Consider the following 21,117-nt stretch of genomic DNA (forward strand, 5'->3'; position numbering starts at 1 on the left):
ATCTTTCATATGATTTGGTTAATTAATTTATATTTATAACCTAATTTTTGGGTACACATTTGTTTAATTTAATTTTTAAAATATATCAAATAAAAAAAGGAAATAGAGAGTCATTATCTTTAATTGAAAAATGGAGAAAGTATCATAACTTACAATCGAACATGAAAAAAGTATATTTATATTAATATTTTCTTGCTTTAAATACATCTTAAAAGTAAAATAAAAATAAATATATTTTTTTAATTTTAAAAGTGAGTCTAGTAGGAATTATGCCTATAACGGTAAACCTAAGCTTGGGCTTAATTGGAACTGAACCATAAGCTTGGGAGTTCTTGTTTAACGGGAATCAAATGATTTCCTTGAAATTACGTTAGTCAAATGCTAATTGTGATTGGCAGTGCACTAATCACATTAATATGGTATTTGATATTGTCAAGCCTAGCTCTATAATATACTTTTCATGTCATTCATGTACTTGATAGCATGTCTGCATACTTGGATACCTCGAAAAATCGTTAAAAGTCGGTATCGTACCTAGTGGTACAATTAAGTCGATTAAAACCTCAAACTAGTTTGAAGAGAGATTTTAAGATATATTTGAGAGTTATTGAACCTTAGAATGTCTTAATATGGTGATTCAGAGTTCGAGGATTAATTTGGAGTTAAATTAGGAATTTTCATAACGTAAGGGCAAAATGATCATTTTGCCACCCGAGGGCAAAATGGGAATGTTGGATGAAATTTTTGACCAAGTTTGACTAATTGGAGCATGATTTGAATTTGAGAAATGAAAAATTTTAATTCCGACATTTTTCCGAACATAAGGGCAAAGCAGTCATTTTATGTGTCCACGAGGACATAATTGGAATTTTTGGAATTTTACACCACCATAACACTTGTCAAGCTCATGAATTTTACCTATTATTATTTTATACTTTGGATAATTAAGAGATTACATGTGGTGGTGAGAAAATGCTTAATTGTTAAGTTTTAACTATGGACCAATCACATGGTGACACATGTCAAGCTTTAATATTTTTATAATTTCCTTTATAAACTCTCCCATTTCACTCTTCATGGCCGGCCAAAGCAAATAACAAAGAGAAAAGAATAGAAACAAATCCTATAGAGGAAAACTCAAGAGAAATTTGTTGAATTTCAAATAACAAAGCAATCAAAGGTAAGATTTTTCAATTTTAGCTTAAGATCTACCTTTCCCATGCTTTCTTTTTCATTTTCTATGGATGAAACACAAGTTTCCATAAGGGAATACTTGCTGGCCAAACATAGGGAGAGAGGTTTTGATGATGGATTTTTGCTAGATTTTATGATATCTTAGTGTTTTTAGTTGTTTGATGATGTTTGGCATGAAAAACAAGCAAGAAAATCACATGCCCTTCAACAACCCTCTTTGGCCAAATTTTATAGATGACATGTTGATGATGGATTTTGTTGTGTTTCATGTTATTTAGCTCGTAATTGATGATTTATGGTATCGGATATCAAAAACAGCTATCGAAAAGTATAGTTCCTTTAGTAAACGACTTGAACAATAATGAGAAAATCGTAGTAAATGGACTTGAATTTGATTCCTAATGATGTAGATGGATTTATTGGACTGTGTTAACACTGATTAGCACGTTAGTTCGGAATCGAAATGAATTTCGATTACGATGAATTAAGTCATAATCAAGCTCATTGAATTCTTTAGTGTATTTGGAATATTGAAAGTGTAATGAGTATATTTGAAGTTGAATCGGATGTTTTGGTTAATTCAACAGTGTATAGTTCAAGTTAGGTCGAATACAAATTTAGTCCTATCATAATTGAATTCACGTAGAACACCGTTTTTAAGTAATTATTCGAACAATTCTCATTCAATTTCATGCATTCATATAGAGCCTGAAATAGTTTTATAATAGTTTGGCACAAATAGATTGAATTACGTGTCGTGTGTTATGTATAGGTGATGAGCCTTCTAATAAGGATAAAGATATTGTACCCGAGGACCAAGAATAAGAGTCCTCCAAACTCCAGCTATTGTGAGTAATCAAATGTTCATCTTAACTATCTAAAGTAGTTTATACTCGTTTTTATGATTTTAAAGAATAATGAACTTAAACCGTAGATTTTTATGTTTTATAAGTTAAGTGATGGTTAAATGAATGAGAATTATAAATTGTTTTGCAATTCAATGATGATTTTGGAAATTGAGTAATTGGAAACTATATACTTGTGTTATCTATATATATATATATATATATATATATATATATATGGTTTGAATTAATAACTTATGACAATGTGATGGCATGAATGGCTGGATTTATGGTTTGTGGATTATATAAACTGTTTTGTTTTACCTTGACAGGTTGGGTAATATTATATTAGCCATTTCATGCTGTCGAAATTTTTATTAATTTGGTGGGTTATTTGATTAGCTTACTGTAGTGGGCGGGTTTCCATGGACCAACCTATTAGAAGGGCATGGTAAACCCTATTATATTTTACCTTAGTACGAGAGGCGCGGAGGGTATCTCGTAAGGTAAGTTTAGAGTTCACTTCACGTCGAACCACCACGTGAGGATGAAACTCAGCCAACGTTAAGGAATGGCTATATTTTAAAAGTAAAAACATGTTTTATGGGTATATGTCGTTTTAACATCCTTGGCGGATTCGATTGGATGCTCAAGACAAGGTGTCCCCGAGTATGAGTTTTGGCGCAAGCCAAGTTTTAAGATAATCATAAGCCTTGTTGATTATTTTGATGAAATATAATTGTTTTATATGAATTGAAATGAGTTTTAAATGTTATGAATCATATTGTGATGGGATGATTTAACTGTCTCCATTTACTCGGCTTTAGATGTTGTAGATGAAATTTGCTTACTCACTGGGTTTATAAAAACTCACCCCTTCTTTCTACCCATTTCAGGCTCAGGATAGTTTGTAGACAGCCGATTTTGTTGATGGTTGCTTTTGGATTTGCATCCTTAGAAATCGAAGGTCTACAATCTAGTATATTTTCGGTTATATTGGGGCCCACATGTCATTGTAGAATATTTTTGTATACCTGGTTTAGTGTGCTATTATATATATGAATTTATTTTACTCTTAGGCTACAAAAATTGTTTATGCAGGATTCTATAAATATTGTTTTATAAAAAAATAGAATATTTTATTTAATATTTTTATTTAGTTTGATTAGCCATAATTTCATTTTAAATGGATGATTTAGATTACTAAAATTATTTTTAGATAAGAAATGTATATTTTTCGATCATATGTTGTATATTCACTAGGTTTCAAAATTTTTGGGTAAAAATGACCAAAATACCCTTGTGTGGCAGAAATTACTTTTTATTTATTTTTTATTTAAAAATAATTTATATTCCCTTAAAACATGATATTTAGTAACTGTTACTCACAGGAGAGACATAGAATTGATGCAAGAGCCTTACGAGGTTTCGGTTGACATTTCGGGTAATGAATGTCTATTGCGACATCGCGGCGGTTGTCACGGGCTTGAAGGGAGTACTGGGTCGTGACAGATATAATATATAAAGCACAATATTTAAAAAAAATCTTGAATTATTCAAAAATTTTTAAATAAATCATTATTTTTCTATAGTGTTCAATCAAGTTTCTATATTTTTATTTTAAATTAAATAAGCCTTTCTGATTAATGATTAATTAGCTGTCATTAGTCAAAATAAAACTTTTCATTTTTATTTCTATGACCCAGAAACAAGGGCAAAGGGAAAGGGGTGGCAACGACCACCCCTCTGTTTTTAATTTTTTTTATTTTTATGTATAAATTTTAGAATATATAGTTTTGTCACCTCAAATTTTAAAATTATTTTTCTTTTTCTTTTTTCCCTTTTTTCTTGTTTTCCTTTCTCCAATTATTCTTCTTTTTCTTTTTTTTTCTCTCTTTTTTCTTGTTTTCCCTTCTCCAATTTTTTCCATTTATTTTTTTTCCTTTTTTCCCCTTTTTTTCCTTTTTTTTCCCTCTCCAATGTTTTTCCTTTTTTTTCTTTTCCTTTGACCTTTTTTTTTTACTTTTTTCTTGTTTTCCCTTCTCTATCTTTTTTCCCAATCATTTTTCTTTTCCTTTTTTCCTTTTTTTCTCTTTAAACTAAATAAGCATACTAAATCCTTTAACTCATACAAATTTACATAAAGTAAATTTTAATATTAATTTTTTTTTCTACTTTATGTTTATTTATATTGGTGAATCTAAAAACTTTTTTCCTTTTCCAATTATTTTTCTTTTTCCTTTTTTTTTTCTTGTTTTTCCTTCCCCAATTTTTTTTCCAATTATTTTTCTTGTCCTTTTTTTCCCTTTTTTTTTATTTTTCGTCTCCAATTTTTTTCCCCTTTTCTTGTTTTTTCTCTTTTTTTTTTTCACTTTTTTCACTTTTTCTCTTATTTTCCCTCTCCAATATTTCCCTTTTTTTTTTTTCTTGTTTTCCCTTTACACACAATTTTCACTCTTCCTTCTATTTTTCTTCGTAAACTAAGCAAACAATTTTCTCTCTCCAAATTAAATAAATATACTAAACCCTTTAACTTATACAAATATATTTGAACAATTGACTCATTGATTGATGTATGATCCCCTTCTCAAAATGAGTAAAGGTCTATTTATTTTGCAGTAGAATATTTTCTGGAAATTGTTCTCAAGACTTATGTTTGTTTGGGAGACAAAAAATTAATTCTAAATATAAAATATTTTGCGAGTCAACAAGATTAACCATAGAAAATATCTTACGCCCTTGAAAAGTGTAAGACATTTTCTAGATAATAACAAAAACACTTTTATATTAAGTTTATGAATATAAGTTTGATGAATATTAATATTTAACTTAAAATATTAAAAAATAAAAAATATTAATGTTTAAGTTTAAAATAATTAATTTAAAATATTAATATTTAAATCATACAATAATATTAAAATTAAAAAATATTATTTTCATGAAACCATTCAATACAATTAATTTTTTATTTATAAATGGAATAAATCTTATTAATAATTATAATAAAAAAATATTTCAATGATCATTATTTGATGAATACACATTTATAATAGGTTTAAATCTTACTAATAATTATAATAAAAAATATTTCAATAATTGTTACTTAATGAAAATATTTTATAAGTATAAGTTTTAGATATCTTATACAATTGATGAATATTTATTTTTTTATAGTTATGACAAAAAAAAGTAATAAGATGAATTTTTTTTTTGAAAATTAGAGTTTATTTTCATGACAGATTTATAGTTAAATACTTTGAGAAATATCATTATTGATTTTATCCATTTTCATTTCCATTCTTAATTTTGATCTCAAATTAGTGAAAATCAAATATCAATATTGTTTTGTACTCAACTCTTATTTATTATTTTAACATCTAAATAACTCTACGATGATGAAAAATATTTTTCATAAAATGAACCAAACAACAGAAAATGTTTTCGACAGTTTATCCAAACAATAGAAAACATTAAATTTTCTTCTAAAACATTTTAGACAGAAAAAATTTTCCTCCAATAAGTCATTTTTCGATTGCCAAACAGACCCTAAGGTTCGAATCCCCTTCTCGATTCAAATCCCCTTCCCTTAAATATAAAAAAAGAAAAACCTCATACAAATTTGCCTAAAGTGAAAATCTAATATTATTTTTTTTCTGCTTTATATCTATTTATATTGGTAAATCTAAAAATTTATAATTAAATTGTTAATGAAATTTTATGTAATAAATTTACCTAATGTGAAAATGTAATGTTAATATTTCCTTCTGCTTTATGTTTGTTTATATTGGTGAATTTGAAAATTTATATTTAAATTGTTAAGAAAATTTTATATTATAATTTTATTTTATTTTAAAAGTGACTAATTTTTTTATTTTGAATTAAATCATTGACCCGATCCATAACTTTATATTATTACCCTTTAGTCACCCCTTATACAAAATCCTAAATCCGCCACTGCTTGGAAGGTGAAAAATACCATATGGTTATTCATTTTGCCACCTAATGATATCAAGTCACCATTCACTTTAACATGTCAATATGTCACGATGACACCATAAAATATAAAATGACACATGGTGTTTAGACTAAGGAAAATTAATCAATGGTTAATGATAAAGGTTTATTTGATCTAAAATAAAAATATAATACTTGATTAAACGTGATAAAAAAAAGACTTCATATGAATTTTTCTAAATAATTCAAGAGCTTTTTAGGTATTTTGTTAATATATAATAATTGTTTTATATTGATTTTCTTTGAAAATGTATGTATTGTATTTTTATAGATCAAAGTTACAAAAAGCCCTCATTCTTAATATTGACTAAGCACATAAAATAAAAGCAATATCAAATTAAAATGCACATGGTCCATAGCATAAGTGCCATAATGGATTTTTCAAAGAACTTTAACTGAGTTGTTGGCCTGCACCAATGGGCTATTAGCTGAAGACATGTCTAAACTCTATCGACATGTATAAATTGTATTCTATTTAACACCGATACATAAAGAGCAAAAAATACAAATGGGGTGTTGTTTTTCTAGTAGATGTAGATCCCTGTCTACATTCAACACAATTCGCCTGGTTCATCTTGATGGTTATGTTAAGGACTTCGATCATCCCATTTCAGTCAGTGAAGTCATTGGCAAACCGCCAAAGCAGTTTCTCTGCACTGCAGCTCAGCTTGTTTCTACAGGCTTCAAGCCCCTGAATCTTGATACCCAACTCCAACCAGGCCATATCTACTTTGTGCTACCACTCTCAACCTTACAGGATGATATTTCTCCTCTGGACATGGCCCCTTTGGTAAGGAGACTTACAGCAAGAGCAAAATCTATCAGGTCTGACGCTGTGTCACCCAAAACTAGTCTTTTGTGGAGCCAAAATGGCTTAGGCTCCGAAGGGAACTCATCTGTTAGGAGTCCAAGGCGGCTGGAGAGAAGGGAGACGACACATGACCTTCAAAACTCTTGCAGGGTGAGAGCACGGTCCTGGAAGCCGATTTTGGACACCATCAAAGAAATATCTTTTACTAGGAGAAGTGAATCTGATCTAAGGGAGATGCAATTCATTACCAAGAAATAGCTTCCATTTGAAAGATAGGAATACCTGAGGAAAGTTTGAATGTTCATCAACTCGTTTTTTGTATGTCTACAATATTTTGATTTCTACCAAAATCACGTATAAATAGATTTTTTTATGTGGAATGTTAAATTCAATCTCTAATGAGGAAAACCACATCTAATAATATACCATAAATGGCAGACACTATTGCTGATATGAAATATGTTGTACCTATGATTCACACCAGTTGAAAGTAAGGAATAGAGTTCTAGGATCTCACAACAATGCTAGATTCTTTCTAATATCCATGAACACGTAAAAAAAAAATAAAGAAAGAAATAGATTTAGATTGTTTTGTGGAATACACGGAACCGGGCTTCTATTATTTTGATGGCAAAACCAATCAATGAATAACCTTTTATTCTACTACCAATATGTCATCCTTATTGGACAAACAATACCAAACTTGTGGAATATGAATTGATGGGGACCAGGAAAATTGTAGCTAATTCTTTGTCCCACTAATTGCTCAACGTTGGAATGATTTTGTTTCAGTAAATATGACTTGAAGTTTATCAGATTAAATGATATGTAAGCATTTAGTTTGTTTACAAGTTTAGTTCCAACAATAGTTTGAATTTTAATAATAAATCTAAAAGCCCCAAAAGAGGGGGTTGAGAATAAGCTGCTAAGTTTTCTGCTGATCATAATTAGATTATGAAAGAGGAACAACAATTGGAGCAGGTGGAACCCATTGTTGAGTTGGTGAACAATCCCAACCACCATCTTTGCTGTAAGTCACACAGAAATGTTGAGGAACCCAAGTTGCTCCTTTTGACTCTCGTTCTCTCAAGAGCTCCCTTTGTTTTTCCTCGAGAGCATTCTTGGCTTCTTTTGCTTTCTCCCAATCTTGGCTCATTATGGCCTGGCTTAGCTCGCTCCATACTACAGCTGATTCACTCGACCGCACTCCCTGAAGAGGAAAAAGATGCACACATGACATGAACATATATAATCGTGTATGCATGTCAAGCTACATAGAAATAAAAAGCTAACAATTCTTACAAGATCGAAAACTCAACCAATTAACCTTGTATATACATGAGAAAATATGTTTCTTGTGGAAAGAGGTAAACAAGTTGGCCAACATGTAGGTAGTAATAAGGGTTCAAATGTTGTAAAGAATTACCTGCAGATCATTAACAACGGGAGTTTTCAGTCCTGAAAAGACATCTTTTGCATTGTATATAATAGAAAGCTTTCCACTGTTGATGTCCTTCATTGTAACAGTTCTGCAGGAAATTAGAAATAGTTACATATCACTCCACAGTCTACAGCTACATATATAACAGACTTTAAGAAATGCTCACCATTGAATAAGTGCATAAAAGCTATTTCCTATAAGTCCAAATTTTGGGTTAGAAATTTAATACCTACGCAGACTTAGATTTTAATAATATATTGATTATTCCTTTAATTGGAGGAGGAAAGTCAGAAGAAAAAGGCAGTCTCCCTATAGGTGAACTTTTAGAAGCTATATACCTATCCCAATGGCCATTAACTTCAAAAAGAGTCCTCCTTGTTGATGTTTCATAGATCTTTCCTTTAACTGATTTATGGCTTCCTCTAAGCCCTAGAAAAGACTTGGGTCCATAGCGTAACTCGGCTTCAAGGCCACTCTCTGGGCATCTGATTCTAACATTTCCAGCCCAATCAACTCCTGGAATTGGAAGAAATCTTATCAAGAGGTTCGGAGAGTTCATTTCGTACGTTTCTCCTCGACTTAGGAGCTTCAGTTGCCTTTTCCCTCGCACCTCAGTTTCCACCGAAGCACCTACGATATTGGTATTTGAGATGTAAGAGCAAGTAACTAAACATCAAACTAGCGGAAACAGCTAAAGCAATCATTACTCGTAAAAACTAGAAACAGTGCGCCTCAAAGGAGAACTGGGCCAGATAATTTGCCATTGAAGACAGTGTTGGATATAGATTCTGCAGACAACGGGAAAAAATTAAGAAGATTATTGGCCTAGCCTTTATGTGCCCTGTGCAAATTAGCAAAGTGCTCGCGGGCATGGACTTGAGGAACATCGCCATTATCTAAGAGGGGAACTAAGAACCAAGAAACAAGAGTGGCCTACCTAGCATTAGAAAAAGATAAGGCACCTTTGCATAATCCTGTTCTGGAGTTAATGCTAAATCCTGTCATACTGCATTATTGGATGCCAATACCTAGAGGCAAAAGCTAACTTAGATTTGAACAATTCATCAAAAACTAGACCCCGATTAAACCCACAACTCGAATTCATGGTTGATTTTAATAACGAACTACCTGAACTCACATCCTGATGAGCATGATTAAGCTGAAATAACTCAACCCAAATTAACTACTACCAACAGCCACCTAAGCCAAAACAGTCAGGTTTAGAATAGAATACGAAACTCGGATGAAAAAAGGCAACATAATTTTCTCTTTCTTTGGGTTAGAAGCGTTTAGAGCACCAGGACAGAGGTACGATTAGACAATCCAGTCATAGTTCATATGCAATATATTATATCTTCAATCTGCTTGAAAAGTAAATGAAGAGAATAAGAAAATTGATAAGGTACCGTGGAATTTAGAAACACACTGCTGACACCAGATGAGTTCTATATTTTGTTCCTCATCAGTTGCATGGAGTGCAGAAACAGGCGGGTGATGAGAAATCTGTAACGAAATTGGAACTACTGTCAAGCTTGTCCTAAGATCATTGAATTAATTTTAAAGTGAAGCTAGTAATTGGAGGCAATGAGGAGTACCTGTTCAAGTAGGACATTGAGATTTGCCCTTGAGACATGATGCGTCTCACCGAGGATAGGGTTGTAAGGGGCAACCCCAAATATTGGAGGACGCAATGTGGAAATGCTCCATGCCACAACCGAGGTGAATCGGTCGACTGAGTTGTCAGCCAGGCTACATCTGCTTAACATGTCACTACCGATGCAGTACACTGTTTCTCCATAGCATTGAAGATGTGACTTTGGAAAGTTGAAGAGAGGTGGCAGCTGAATTTTGCAATAACACCCACCATTAACAAACAACTAAAATGTCATTAATTAATTTCTGTACAAATTTCAGAGGACAGTGGCCAACACCAACTCTTTTATGAACCAATGATCTACACTGCATTATAGTTATTTGTTATTTAAGCTTAAATTAAGTAGGGACAAATTAATGGACATATGTAAATATATTTCTTTTTTCTAAACGTATGTCTTTATTTTTTTTTGGTCCGCCTTTTCTTCTTATAATTTTTGTTTTTTTTTTTATTTTCCTGTCTTGTTTTTCTCTCTTAACTAATTTTTGTACACACAAATAATAATTAAAACTTGTTAGCATTTTACATATGGTAGTTAATGTTATATATATAACTATTAAATTGAAATACATATTGAGTATCGAGTATTAACATATGGTAAAAAAATTTAAAATTAATTATAAATAATAAGTACACATGTAAAATAAAAAAATTTAAAAATGTTATATTTATTAATAGAATTAAGCATTATCTGCTATTAATTTCAAAGATTATTGTTTTTTAATTTAAACTCTCAACATGTTACCTAATAATCTATATTTTTAAATAAAATATATATTTTTCATGTCAATTTATTAATAAAAATTAAATAACATTTAATATGTCGGAGTCAAAATGGGAACCAATTTTTTAAAATATTATTTTATCTACAAGTCTAAATCTTTGAAACTTGTAAAAGTTAGTCTTTCACGATTCAATTAGCTGAGATAAAAGCTTAGAAAAATGTATCATATCGTATTGAATAATACATTTCGTGTTTCATGTGATACATTTCAATGTTTGATAAAACTTGATACAATATATGGATTCATATCGTTTTCAATTGGTATCGTACAACATATATTATAAGAAAAAATAATTGATGGAAACAATGGCATGAAAGTAAATGATGCAAAATTTTGAGGAAAAAAACAAGAGATTTGCTTCTGTGATAGAACATTTTGATACTAGCATTTAGCATTCTCCTTTCATACGCATAATAAGCCAAAAAGGCTAGTTAATGAATTAATTATTGCCACCTACCCACCTACCACCTACACATCGGAAAACACACATCTCTCTATTTTTCTATATTTGAGATTGCAAGTTTCCTTACATAACCAATTGAATTCTGGCCTTCCTATTATTCTATTATAATAAAAACCTTCAAGTCAAATGACTCAACTAATAAACTTGTGAGTGCCGCCACATTTTTATATATATATATTTTAAAAGACTCTACTTGTTCCATTTGAAGGGTTTAAATTTAAAAAATTCTTTTCTTTAGAGGAAATAGATGCTTCAAGTTCTAAGTCAAAATTAAGAAGGATTGGAAAGATTAAGACTCAAATAAAATCACCTACTGTTGAGATAAATGGTTTTATCAATCCAATTAACATGAGTTAATTATTTTTAACTAAATTATTACAACTCATATCGAATAGTCTCATGATAAGTCAGATGCGCATGTAAGACTTGATATGAAATGATTTTATCAATCAAATTATCTTGAGTTAATTACTTTTAGTTAAATTATTACAACTCCTATAGAATAAAATCATAATAAATCACATGTACTCAAACATGACTACTTAATTACTACTAAGACAAATGATTTTATAAATCGAATTAACAACCTCTTGATAACTTTGAAACACTTTGATTTAATGTAATGAGGTGGTGCCCAAATCTTGAAAAGCCCGATTATGGGTCCTTGGCATATTAATTTTGGGTGAAAGGAAAAGCAGGTTAAACTTGCCTTAAAGTGGGTGAGATCAGAGCCAGGTCGTACGTTCTTGAAAAGGCTTGAAAGTCTTTGGATGAGATTAGGAGCCCTATAATCGACCTCCGAGTCACCGTCTAATGATAATGGCCTCGTGAGAACCACTTTGGTCTCATCCTTACTTCTCGTTACCTATCCAGAGTAGCACCATCAGCATTTAGTAATTCCCTTTGCTCAATACAAAAAAAAAAAAAAAAAAAAAAAAACAATGACTCTGCTATATTCATTTTCTTATTAAAGAGAGTTCCCCACCACAATCTAAATGTGATTTATGACAACTTATAAGCTGACTTGTCTATTGTTTTTATTTTCAACTTTTTTTGCTTCTTTTTCCTAGGCAGGATGTGAAATTCTACGAAAATAAAGGTACTTGTCTATGGAAATTAGGCACCTTTATAGACATTAATTATTGTCGTATAATTTTAGCCAATTATGGTGTTATTGTACTTTGTAAAAGCTTTAGATGGAATCTAATTTTTTTTCAGTGGACACTTTTATTTAATGCTATTGTAATATTCTAAGTAAAAAAAAAAATGGTAAAACGCAAAGATAAAGCAGTCACAAAATATTATAGTACTATTTTAATGGGCAACACATAGTTTGAACAGTTAATACTACTATATTTTATTTCCACAAGTCCTAATTATGAATCACCTAATTTTACTTTTTACTTTTTGCATATAGTAAAATCTACTAATTGCAAAAAATAAATGGTCAAAGTATAATTAAAAGGAACTTTTTGCTTAATAAAATTAAATTTAATTCCACAGCAAAAATTACTGTTGGGAGTTGTGAATTTAATTAATACTAGTAATATACTTCAATCTAATCTTCATAAAAAACATTAATTCGAGTACGGAATATATTAATGCATGGTTGAAAATTGGATCCCAAGAGTTTTAGCTTTGTACCACTGAACAAATTCTTTTAAAAGCGTAGCTGTTTTATGCCAAACTTGTAATAATTTTAAATGAAGTGGGACACTATGTCGTCTATCATATGAATTAAATAATATTTAGCTAATGTATAATGAAAAGTACAAATTTAATATATTTGACCAACAGTTCAACTGTTTCATTACTAAACATTCATGGAAATTTATTGATTTGTAAATAATAAATATTTTAGTGTTTCTTTGCTTAAAATTAAGTCTGAACAGTATATTGTTTAATTTACTTACCTCCCAAGTAAATTGAAGCAAATGTATAAAGGAAATGCAATCAGACTTGTGTGTACAGACAAGATATATACAGACGGAAAGCAACACTTTTGCTTTTCTCTTTTTCGTTGAGTAAAGCAAGGGTGTGTAAAAATAATTGTATAAATTCATGACGAAGCAAAGGACAAAAAATTGAAATGAATAGGGCTTTGCAATTTTGCATTGTTATTCTTATTTATAGTAACTAAGATGTAAAGTTCAAACCTGCTGGTATGACAATGATATCTATATATAGAAATTCACTGCCTAGAAATCTTAAGCAAATCATCACAAATTTACGCCGAATATCCACACCTTTCCTTCCTATAGCTCTATGAAAAAGGCTATGCAAAAAGAAACAAATATGTAGGATAATTGGAAAATAAATATATATATATATATATATATATATATATAAAAGAAACAACTTTGGGAATATAAATTAAACGAGGAGTTGACATATGGAATCAGTGGGAAGGCAGGCAGATGGATTCCCCATCAAAAAACACAAGCAAGTCATGTATATGAAACAATTAATAGCAGAGGAAAAACCAAAGCAAAAGACCATCACATTTGGAAAGAAAAAAGAAACCTCTTCGCATCACTCCATTTTTAATTTGTTGATCTTTTTGATTTCTCTGCACGTGCTAATGGCCTGGGCAAGGGCAACCATGCCTATGCCTATGCCGTTTTTTTAATCCTCTCTTGTAGATTGAGCCAAACACTATATAGAGAGATGCCAATCGCCCACATGACTAGCAGTTTCCTACTCCCAATACTAATGATTTGACGCTTTTCTAAATTTGCACAGAAAGCAACATAATAACATAATTTATATCAATGGATTCGAGTGGAGAATCACCAGAAAAACGGCCCCTTTGGTATCCCAAACCCTGCTTCCCGGTGCCGGAAAACAGCCGGCTGGGAGATTTTGAGCAGGATCAATGAATCATATATCATCCAACAGCAGATGACAAAAAGAGTTTTTACTTTTGAGAAAGAAACACAATAAAGTCACTTCTGTTACTAACTACTGATATAAAGATGTTCTTGAAAATGCATGATTTAAATCATATATATGTGTGTGCACATGCATGCTATACACTTAAGAAAAGACAGAAGCAAAACGTAATTGTTCGTACCATTTGAAGGGAGAGGAGATAAGCAACCCGAAATCCCAAGGAGCAGAAAATGTTTCTGTAGAAAAGATGGGAAGGTAACAGTAACAGAGGCTTTGTTGAGGGAGAGGAATGGGTATACGAGGAAAAAACTATAAAGTTTTACTTATAGAGAAGGAGAGAGACCGAGTAAATGACAATAAATATGGCAACAGTTGTTCGTAAATAAATCTATTTATGCGATGGGGCTACTGACAAGTGACAAGCAGCGGCAGTCATTTGCCCAACTGAGCAGGGCATGAACCCTGTCAAGTTTGACCTAGAATGTCCCTATTTATTTATTCTTCTAATGGTAAGATGAGAGCCAGTACGGGAAATCCAACTAAGTTTAGCCTATTGATAAAAATCCTCCCCATCCCCCCCAATTATACAGCCAAGAAATGCTTTTGACCACCTCGTCCATGCGCAACAATACCCTGAATGACCAAAACACCATAAAGTGAAACATTCTTGTCATGATTTGATACCCAAATAATACCGATTAAGTTAATTGTTGACAAGTTCTCTTTTTTAAATATTTTATATATATAGGAGATGAGATTAGTTCTTCATGCGGTAATGCTTGAATTTTGAAATTCGATAATCTATAACATATTTGAAAAAAAGCTCCAAGAGCTTTCGTAATTGACCACATGGAGTACAGAGAGAATAAAAGAAAAAAGATATTGAAGCAAAGAGAGAGAAGAAAAGGCTGCAAAGAGATCATAATTTATTGTTGAAGCAAAGAGAGAGAAATAAAGGGCCGCAAAGAGATCAGAATTTACTGTTGAAGGGGATTGCCAAGAGGCCATGTGTTGCACACGGGTCATACTCTAGTTTCTATAATTTGAAATTTTTGGGACACTACGCCAGTACCCTCACTCTCACTCCTGTTAAGGTGATTTCAGCACTTCACTTCGATTGGGGAAAAGATATAAAAGGAAAAAAAAAAAAACTCTAACTTTAAATCCACGGTCTTGGTCATTCCACGTAACCTCCATAATATTCTTAATTTTATTTTTAATTAATATTTTCCCAAAAAAAAAAAAGGGGGAGGAAGGCTCTCTCTACGGCATGTTTCCTCATCTCTCTCTCTCTCTCTCTTCTCATTTGCTCTCTTTGAACTAAAAAAAAAAAAAAAATCAAAACGCTTCTTCATCTTCTTTCAAAATTTCTAGGGTTTTTCTCTCTCTCGTTACTATTTGATCTCTCTCTAAACGAAGTCCCTAAATTTTCCACTTCTCCAAGAAATCTCAGGTTTGTTCTTTCTTTATTTTCGTAATTGACTTCTTCTTTGTTATTTTCGTTCTGTTTTGGAATCTTAGTTGGATTTTTTTGCGGTTTCGAAACCCTAGGGTTTTTGTTTGGTTGCTAAGAACTTAAGAAGGAATGGAATTGAAAATTTGAAATTTTGGGAACTGACGTCTGCTCTGTTAAGAATTTTGATATTAGGCGCAGTTGAGTTTTTTTTTTAAAAAAATTTGGGTTAGTTTTAAGTTAATTTATTTATATATATAATTTGTAAAATTAAATAATTTAAAATTTACTCTGTTTAGTTAGTTTTAATGAAAATTTTTCCTTTTTTGTTCTTATAAGCAAAAAGATTTATAGTTATAGAGATTTTTGTGAATGTTATTTAACAGTAGCGGAAATTCGTTAAAGCAATCAATAGACTTTACGGAATGCGCTTTGTAATTAGAGGAGGCCTAAGCTTATTAGCTTTATGGAGAAAATGAAAACTGTAGTTGAAAATTTTGTTTTTAACTGGCTCCGCTTGGTCACCACTGATTAATGAGTCTGAGTACGTTGTCTGCGTGGGATTTAGAGGGGAGTGTAAACTAATCAAAGCTTGAAGATAGAGGAAAAAACAATAATTGTGGAAATTTTATTTTTGGAAAATTTTGATATGCTGTGCTATAAAAAGTCTTGGCGTACGATGGTTGTGAAAAGAAATATCTTTGAAACACTTGAAAATAGTCTTATGGCAGAATTGGGGAAGTTTTCCCACTTGAGGTTTATATCATGGACTCTCCAATGGAGGGTAAAGGTAAAACCTACTAGTTTAAGAAGGGATTTCTTTTAGGTTATGTAAGTAAGCCTCATTGCCGGATAGTTTGCTGGGCATGTTGTTTTTGTTAATAGATTGTTGCCCATTTCGTGGGCTTCTTAGTTGCATCAAGTTTTGGCTGTGGGTCTCTTGGGTATGAGAGTTAGAAGTTGCTAAAATGAACTTGTATCTATCTTCTTTGGGCGGGTGGGCCTCCGCTGCTTTTTGAGAACTCTAAATCAATCCCATTTGCGAACATAGTAAAGAGTTAAGAGATTTTGGAACGTATTAATTGTTTCCCTGATCCAAGTAATTGTCAATTCACATATAAAAAAACCTGTCATACTAAGAAAACAAAAGGAGAAAGCAAATAAGTATTTTAAAAAAATATCTAAAAGAAAACAAAAGGAGAAAGCAAACATGCTTACGTTAACGGGTATCAAAACCCAATTCAGAAGGCCCAGAGAGTTTGGTTTTTAATTACTAGAGGGGGCCCGTCAAGATGCTCTTTGGTAGACATGATACGGCGTCGTTCGTCTGTTATAGAAAAGCGGGAGGCCAAGTATGTTCGGCCTATTGATAAAAATCACACCCAGCCCGAGTAAGCCTTCCTCAGTTCTTCTCTCTCAAACCAAACCCAGCCTACTCACCAGCAATTCCTCCCTCTCTCCGGTCTCCACAGCCAGACCCAGTTTGTATCGCGTTTCTCCTTTTTCATTGATTCTGCATATGATGTTTTTGATTGAAGCATTTCAATTAATTTCAATTGGAATATGAAACGGATTAGCTTTATGAAGTTTTTTCATCGCACTGTGCAGCTTCTGCGTTTAACAAGACCATGCAAAAATTACAGCTTCTGAAATGATTGAAGAGTTGGTTTGGTAACGCTGCTTTTTCAAAATGGGGGAACAAGCGTTTTTTGATAGAATGATGGGTCATCTCCGTTCAACTTGCAAGTAAGATAATTCATTTACCCTTACTGTTACGAATACTAATGCAATTACATTATTTTCAATAACTTTGTTTTTGTTTTTGATTAAGTAGTTTTAAGCATTTAATGTATTAATAAGAATGTTGTTTGATAGAGAATTTCTGTTAACCTTATCTATTTGTGACAATTCAAGGTATTATACTGGTTATCCAAAAGATCTTGGGCCATCACGGGTTATTCATTTCACATCTGAGCGTGAATTTGTCCAGCTCCTTCATCAAGGTCGCCCAGTCGTTGTTGCATTCACTATCAGGTCACTTGAAACCCAAATCCCGCTCTTTCCCTTTTGTATAGTTTTCTGTATTATATCTGATTTTATAGTCTTTATTATAATGCAGGGGAAACTACACAATGCATCTTGATCGAGTGCTGGAGGAAGCTGCTGCTGAGTTCTATCCGAATGTTAAATTTATGCGCGTAATGTTTTTCTTCTGAGAATGCGTTTCTGTTTTAAAGAAAGGGGTTGTTACTCATTACATTATTACAGTCTCACTAAAGCATGGTCCTATGTGATTGTCGGCTAAAATGAGAGTATGCTTCTAATCTTTAGCATCTTCAGCATAAAATGGATGCTCTGTACACACTCTTGTCTGTCTGCTAGGGGACAGGCTGACAGCTATTTTTGATTTGGAAGCCTTGAACTCAAACCTTGGGGAAGGATTATGGTTTATGAAATGCGAGGGTCATTTCGCATTATGTAGTACAAGGCAAAGAACTTCTATGTGCTAAAAGTATCACTGCACCAAACAAGAGCCCTCTGTTGTTGTTGTTGTTTCTATAATTCAATGACAGAATTTGTGCTATCTCACCATACTTTAGTTTCTTTATTCTTTTCTTACTGTCACAATCTAGTTTCTTGTGTTATTCTTTTCCAGGTTGAGTGCCCTAAATATCCAGGGTTTTGCATAACACGGCAGAAAAAGGAATATCCATTCATTGAAATATTCCATAGTCCAGAACAAGTATGTGACTTCTCTTTATGTATACTTTCTCCTCTACTGCTATTTGCTTGTTTTGGTCCATTTTTCAATAATTTGCCATTAACTGGTCATGGCATGCCAAAGTTAAAGACATCTAATTGGGAGTTGTTTAGGGCTTGCATGTTTTTTTAAAACATGCATAAATCTAACAGTTGCAATACCTATAATAATTCCTGATCGGCAATGATTGCCATTTGCATGAAGAAACAGTCCTTATAGTTGTATGGCTAGATAAATGGGTGTAGTTGAAACTGATGCCAATTGTAACAGTGTTTTGCATGTGTTGGTAGTTAGAGGCATTGGATGTGGTTGTGCCTTCGGTTTGTGGTGCAGCAGGAGATGTGTTGTGTGGCTGAGTGAAATTATACTGCTAAGAAAATTTCAGTGACTTTTCTTTGGTGGTTCTTCTTTCTTCTAACTTCGAAATTAAAACAAATGTGAAATTTGATTTCCGTTATTTCCATTTTGAGGCTTTTGAACAAATGTGATTTTCTTTTCCGTTTTAAGAAAGTTGGAGTTTGCTTAAGCTGCGGAACTGGTGATATTGACAAAATCTAAGCAAAAGATTATTCTTATTTGGACCAGTTATTTTTTCTGGCCAATGTAAAACAGTTATAGTAACCATGAAGATGTCATTTTCAGCAGTTCAACCTTGAGGGAGAGTTCCAGTAAAGAAACGGGGTATTCATGCATGGGCTCTTGTATTTTAGAGTCTGGGGAGGGTAAATGCATGCAACAGTACTACTGCTTTATAGAGTGGCTGTTTTTGCAGCTTGAACTTGTGAGCTCTAGATACTTTGAGCCAAAGCTCACCTTGGGGGAGAGTTCTGAGAGTTTACGCAGTTTAACTACTTTATTATACGTAGTTTTCCCATAAGTTCATCTGACATTAAGCTGCATTGATATGAATCTTATCGGCACAATTTATTTTATTCTTTAATTTCTGTTGTAGTTCATGTTGGATTCTATGTTTAGTAATAATCTTGTCAATCTATTAATTTGTGCCTGATTGGTTGTGGATGCTGTATATTGTTGCTGGAGATATGGATTTTGAAAATGTTGCCATGTAAGGTGGCCAGATTACTGTGTTAGCATTTAATATGAAATTATATTGCAGGCAGCCGACCAAGGGAGGGTTGCTGATAAAAGTATTACAAGATATTCTGTAAAAGTTCTACCTGTGAGTTTTGGTGCATTCTTCTTTTCCTAAAATTTGTTATGATTTTAATAGCATATCAGATGCTTTCAACCATTCTTATCTTTTTAGCTTTGTTCCTATATGTTTCCCTCTGCAAATACAAGCTTTTCAGGTTTTCCTCTGTTTATATGTGAATGCTTTTCATATAGTAGGTTTCTGGGCATTCTGTACGTTGAAAAGGGTTTATACCTGATCATTGTTCATTTCATTTGTCAGTCACTTGGTTTTATAGAATTTTATACTAATGAATGCATAGAAAAGCTGGTGAATATGAATTTATCTACTCATGTATAAAGTTACACTTATACAGTGTTCTTTTTTTTTATTATTATTATTCTTGTGTTTCGACTCCCTTTATTTTGGTGCACTTTCATGATGTTGTTATCTGTTGGCTCACACATCTATGTTATGTAGTTCAACTATGATCTCAGCGCTTATGGATTTAGAGAATTCTTCAAGCGCCATGGGATACAGACGTGAGATCCAAAGTAAAGACGTGAGCACAAATATAAATGCTTACCCTTTTCTTTCTCTGGCTTAAGAACTTTGGGTTGATTATCGTGTTTGTTAAATCAATGATGATTATGCTTTAGCGAGTCTGAATGGTTTGTTTTTTATGTTGTAGTCGTGGATACAGCACTTCCTCCTAAATAGCCCTCTATCTCCCCCGGTTCCTGATGCTTAAACACTGCTTGGTACATGCACAAAGTTTTGCATAAACACTTTTTAGAATAATGGATATTTGGGTTTTGCAACTTGTAATTGAGTATTTGATTTAAAGCTGGGTGTATAGATGAGTTATTCAAAAAGTCATTTTAGTAGGATTCTGTACTAGGAGTATAAATATTCAAATATATTTATTGAGACCAGTTGAAGACGGTAGAGTTTCCAACTACACAAATACTATTGATGAAGAGTTATCACATGCCCATCTTTTCCCTCCTTCTATTCTTAGCTTAGCAAAATTGTTGAAAAGGATGTTGCCCGTATGTTTCTATTAGCTTAGATGATTTGGTTTCATAGACCACTCAAATTGTTAGATGAATGATTCTCAGACAGCTTTGTCACTTGTCTTTTCAAATTCTGACTCTTCATCAATGGAACCACGAGAGCGGGGACAGTCTTAATATTGTCGCCTCCTAATGTTTACAAGTTGTAAAGCTCCTCTATTTATGATAATTTTCCAAAATAAATATAGATAAATTTCAAAAATTAAAAGAACTAAATATTTCTTTTACTATTGAAAAATTAAAATATAATCATTTCTCTATCAATGATTTCTCAAGTTGACTCAGACTTCTGGTACACTATTCATCAATAGTCTCGCAAGGACATTCACTCACAAGATGTTTCTTCTCTAAGGCTCTTAAAAGCATCTTTTCACTCTTAAAACTTACAAATTAACTTTTATAATATAAAATCAAAAGCATCTTTTCACTCTTAAACTTAAAAATTAACTTTTATAATACAAAAGTCTAAAATAGAATAAAATTAAGACTCAATGTGAAATAATAAGATTAATATTGTAACTCTTCAACTCCACTTACTTTTTAATACTTTGAACAACTTTCTTTCATGACTTGATCTCGGGCCATTATCTGTGCAA

General features: G+C 32.1%; 3 protein-coding genes across 5 annotated transcripts; 2 read left to right on the top strand and 1 right to left on the bottom strand.

The window, feature by feature from the left end:
- The first annotated feature begins 6,513 nt into the window (after nt 1–6,513).
- Nucleotides 6,514–7,342, top strand: LOC148760784 (uncharacterized). The gene has a single exon (XM_088810173.1). The coding sequence runs from the start codon at nt 6,562–6,564 to the stop codon at nt 7,120–7,122; it is 561 nt and encodes a 186-aa protein (XP_088666299.1). The 5' UTR covers nt 6,514–6,561; the 3' UTR covers nt 7,123–7,342.
- Nucleotides 7,343–7,634: 292 nt separating this feature from the next.
- On the bottom strand, nt 7,635–14,417 carry ORP4C (OSBP(oxysterol binding protein)-related protein 4C). The gene is made up of 7 exons (XM_088809505.1): nt 14,281–14,417; nt 11,917–12,072; nt 9,901–10,146; nt 9,712–9,808; nt 8,644–8,935; nt 8,291–8,393; nt 7,635–8,074 (listed from the first exon to the last, which is right to left on the bottom strand). The coding sequence occupies exons 1-7, from the start codon at nt 14,281–14,283 to the stop codon at nt 7,817–7,819; spliced, it is 1,155 nt and encodes a 384-aa protein (XP_088665631.1). The 5' UTR covers nt 14,284–14,417; the 3' UTR covers nt 7,635–7,816.
- Nucleotides 14,418–15,408: 991 nt separating this feature from the next.
- Nucleotides 15,409–20,434, top strand: LOC18589384 (Thioredoxin superfamily protein). 3 transcript variants are annotated; one of them, XM_007014330.3, is made up of 8 exons: nt 15,409–15,552; nt 17,161–17,298; nt 17,467–17,586; nt 17,672–17,750; nt 18,209–18,295; nt 19,431–19,493; nt 19,926–20,007; nt 20,137–20,434. In XM_007014330.3, the coding sequence occupies exons 2-7, from the start codon at nt 17,243–17,245 to the stop codon at nt 19,989–19,991; spliced, it is 471 nt and encodes a 156-aa protein (XP_007014392.1). In that variant the 5' UTR covers nt 15,409–15,552; nt 17,161–17,242; the 3' UTR covers nt 19,992–20,007; nt 20,137–20,434. The 3 variants fall into 3 exon arrangements, with proteins under 3 accessions (XP_007014392.1, XP_088666413.1, XP_007014393.1); XM_088810287.1 differs by having other exon boundaries at nt 19,926–19,999; nt 20,137–20,380; XM_007014331.3 differs by lacking the exon at nt 15,409–15,552 and adding an exon at nt 16,902–17,033.
- The last annotated feature ends 683 nt before the right edge of the window (nt 20,435–21,117 follow it).

This window comes from Theobroma cacao, chromosome 9 (genome assembly GCF_053813885.1).
Source record: "Theobroma cacao isolate CCN51 chromosome 9, ASM5381388v1, whole genome shotgun sequence".
NCBI classification, from domain to species: Eukaryota; Viridiplantae; Streptophyta; class Magnoliopsida; order Malvales; family Malvaceae; genus Theobroma; species Theobroma cacao.

What these genes read in the sequence shown, in the direction of transcription:
- LOC18589384 (XM_007014330.3), top strand. Translation starts at nt 17,243, where the DNA reads ATGGGGGAACAAGCGTTTTTTGATAGAATGATGGGTCATCTCCGTTCA. An exon ending in CGAATGTTAAATTTATGCGC is followed by an intron (nt 17,751 to 18,208) that starts GTAATGTTTTTC and finishes ATTCTTTTCCAG; the next exon opens with GTTGAGTGCCCTAAATATCC. An exon ending in ATTCTGTAAAAGTTCTACCT is followed by an intron (nt 19,494 to 19,925) that starts GTGAGTTTTGGT and finishes TATGTTATGTAG; the next exon opens with TTCAACTATGATCTCAGCGC.
- LOC148760784 (XM_088810173.1), top strand. Translation starts at nt 6,562, where the DNA reads ATGGGGTGTTGTTTTTCTAGTAGATGTAGATCCCTGTCTACATTCAAC.
- ORP4C (XM_088809505.1), bottom strand. An exon ending in GTTAATGGCCATTGGGATAG is followed by an intron (nt 8,394 to 8,643) that starts GTATATAGCTTC and finishes AATTTCCTGCAG; the next exon opens with AACTGTTACAATGAAGGACA. An exon ending in CCGTTGTTAATGATCTGCAG is followed by an intron (nt 8,075 to 8,290) that starts GTAATTCTTTAC and finishes TTTCCTCTTCAG; the next exon opens with GGAGTGCGGTCGAGTGAATC.